At 29.6% G+C, this 2,004-nt stretch overlaps 1 protein-coding gene across 1 annotated transcript in view; it reads right to left on the bottom strand.

The window, feature by feature from the left end:
- The window catches only part of LOC106467710 (leucine-rich repeats and immunoglobulin-like domains protein 3), a 50,346-nt gene that overhangs the window by 24,313 nt on the left and 24,029 nt on the right, over positions 1-2,004 (bottom strand). The window contains exon 3 of the mRNA XM_022395902.1: positions 190-261. Within this exon, the coding sequence (XP_022251610.1) occupies positions 190-261 (72 nt within the window). The remainder of the gene's footprint in view (positions 1-189; positions 262-2,004) is intronic.

Genomic DNA, 2,004 nt, shown 5'->3' with positions numbered 1-2,004 from the left:
TATATATATATATATATATATATATATATATATATGTATTTTATACTAGCGATAACATTCACAATACTTTAAAAAGTACATCTGGGAAAAGACAAGACAAGAAGAAAGAAGTTTCACATTACAGACATATTTTAAACATCTACATAATATCAATCAATATTTCTTATTAAAAATATATCTTGAACGTACAGTTCTTCTAGATATTGCAGGTTTCCAAACGTTGTTGAATTTATCAGTCTGATCTGATTGTGGCTGAGGTCCCTGAAAAAAAACAACAATATTAAATCATTAAGAATATCAGTTAAGCCTATGAAACATCGGCACTCTATCCCAGACAGGTGATAGCATTACTTTACTGATTATCACAAGAACAATATTTATTTTTTATAATAACGAAAAACAAACAGATTAAAATTAAAGAATATAAAAAGGAAAGCGTTTGTTGCTTTATAGATACAAACAAGGTCACGAATTTTGTGTTGATACCATTTTAGGAGCAAAGACAGCAACTGAGCCAATCATTAATTCTTTAATACAAAACTATCATAATCAGACACGAAAACTGATACCTGCCAACTCTATGATATAACGCAGAAATGTCTGTTGAATAATAATATCCAAAACAAAAAAAGGTAGACACACTTTTATTCTATTATGAAAGTTGGCATTTAACTCTTTAATTGTTTTGCATGCAATATCAGAAACATTGATTAATCTTAATTAATTAATGAAGCTTGATGTGGAAACGTCCAAAACTTGGATCTTGGAAACTACCGCACCGATCATCACCAATCATAACTCGGTAATAATTTTTTATAACTAGTCAGTATTTTTATAGCTGAGCAATAAATAAAACAAATGAAGTTTCCACAAAAATGATGTGTTTCAGATTTAACCAATAAAAATTATAAACAAAAATGGAGTAAGTTTCAAATAGTTAAAATTTAAAGTTAAAAATTTGTTTTTCTTTAGTGAAAATCTCAAGAGTGTTGCAACATACAACTGCGTTTACAAAGAAATACTTCAATAAAATCTACTCTGTGATTTAATGCTGTGATGATAGCTCATTTTTAAACTAAAATTTCAATAACATCATTTTTCTCATGGATGGTTAACATTATTGAATGTCAAGTATAAGTACATTGTTGTAGAACTGCCAGACAATTCCAGAAAAGCCCTCAGGCCTAATAGCCTTCCGCTTGAACTAGCAGTTATACCTGCCCGGACGGCGGATATTTCTATAAAAATTCGTCAGATCTGAAGGAATACACATTTGTAAAACAGAAAAATAAAATCTATTAGCTATTTGTACAACACATTTACTGGTGGGTATATAAGATTTGGTTATTGCTTCATCAATTAGAAATAAAGTTTCTGGAAAATCTAAAATAACGTCACATAGTATCTTAAACCACTTTCGTGCCATTCACGTGAAATATAACATTTTCAGTTACATTCGGGAATTATCGGGTTTCGATTTTCTTAATTTAACTAAAAATTAATTTATTAAAATTACGAGGTTGTTTTTAAAAGGAAAAATTGTTCTAACAATCATGTTTTATTCAAGTATCTCCGAAACAAGCTTTCCTACTAACAACAACCCCTTATGTAAAGCGAAATCAAACCACTTACTTAACATGGTTTAGAGATAACTAGGTTTTTGTTACTGCGTATCTTGTAAAGACCGTCGAGTTCTTTTTAAAAGTAACACCACAGTGGTAAGGCAAAACTTGCAAGGAAAAATGAAAGGTCAGACTGTTAACACCTTTATTTAAAAATCTACAGTAATATGATTTGATAAAACTAGGGTAAAAGATACAGGTCTTTTGAAGTGACACAAATAACTTCGAAAATCAAAGTACACGTGCGAATTTGTGTGTTTATAATCAGTGTTTCATGCCTTTGATTATTCACCATAATAACTAAAATCAATAATGTATCTTCTTTAATCCCAATATGCCATCGATTAATGAAACTCGTTTGATTGGTTGCCAAGGCAATTAA

Source organism: Limulus polyphemus, unplaced genomic scaffold (assembly GCF_000517525.1).
Source record: "Limulus polyphemus unplaced genomic scaffold, Limulus_polyphemus-2.1.2 Scaffold2714, whole genome shotgun sequence".
In the NCBI taxonomy this organism is placed as follows: Eukaryota; Metazoa; Arthropoda; class Merostomata; order Xiphosura; family Limulidae; genus Limulus; species Limulus polyphemus.
The sequence above is the reverse complement of the archived record's forward strand: the minus strand, read 5'-3'. Positions and strand labels throughout refer to the sequence as shown.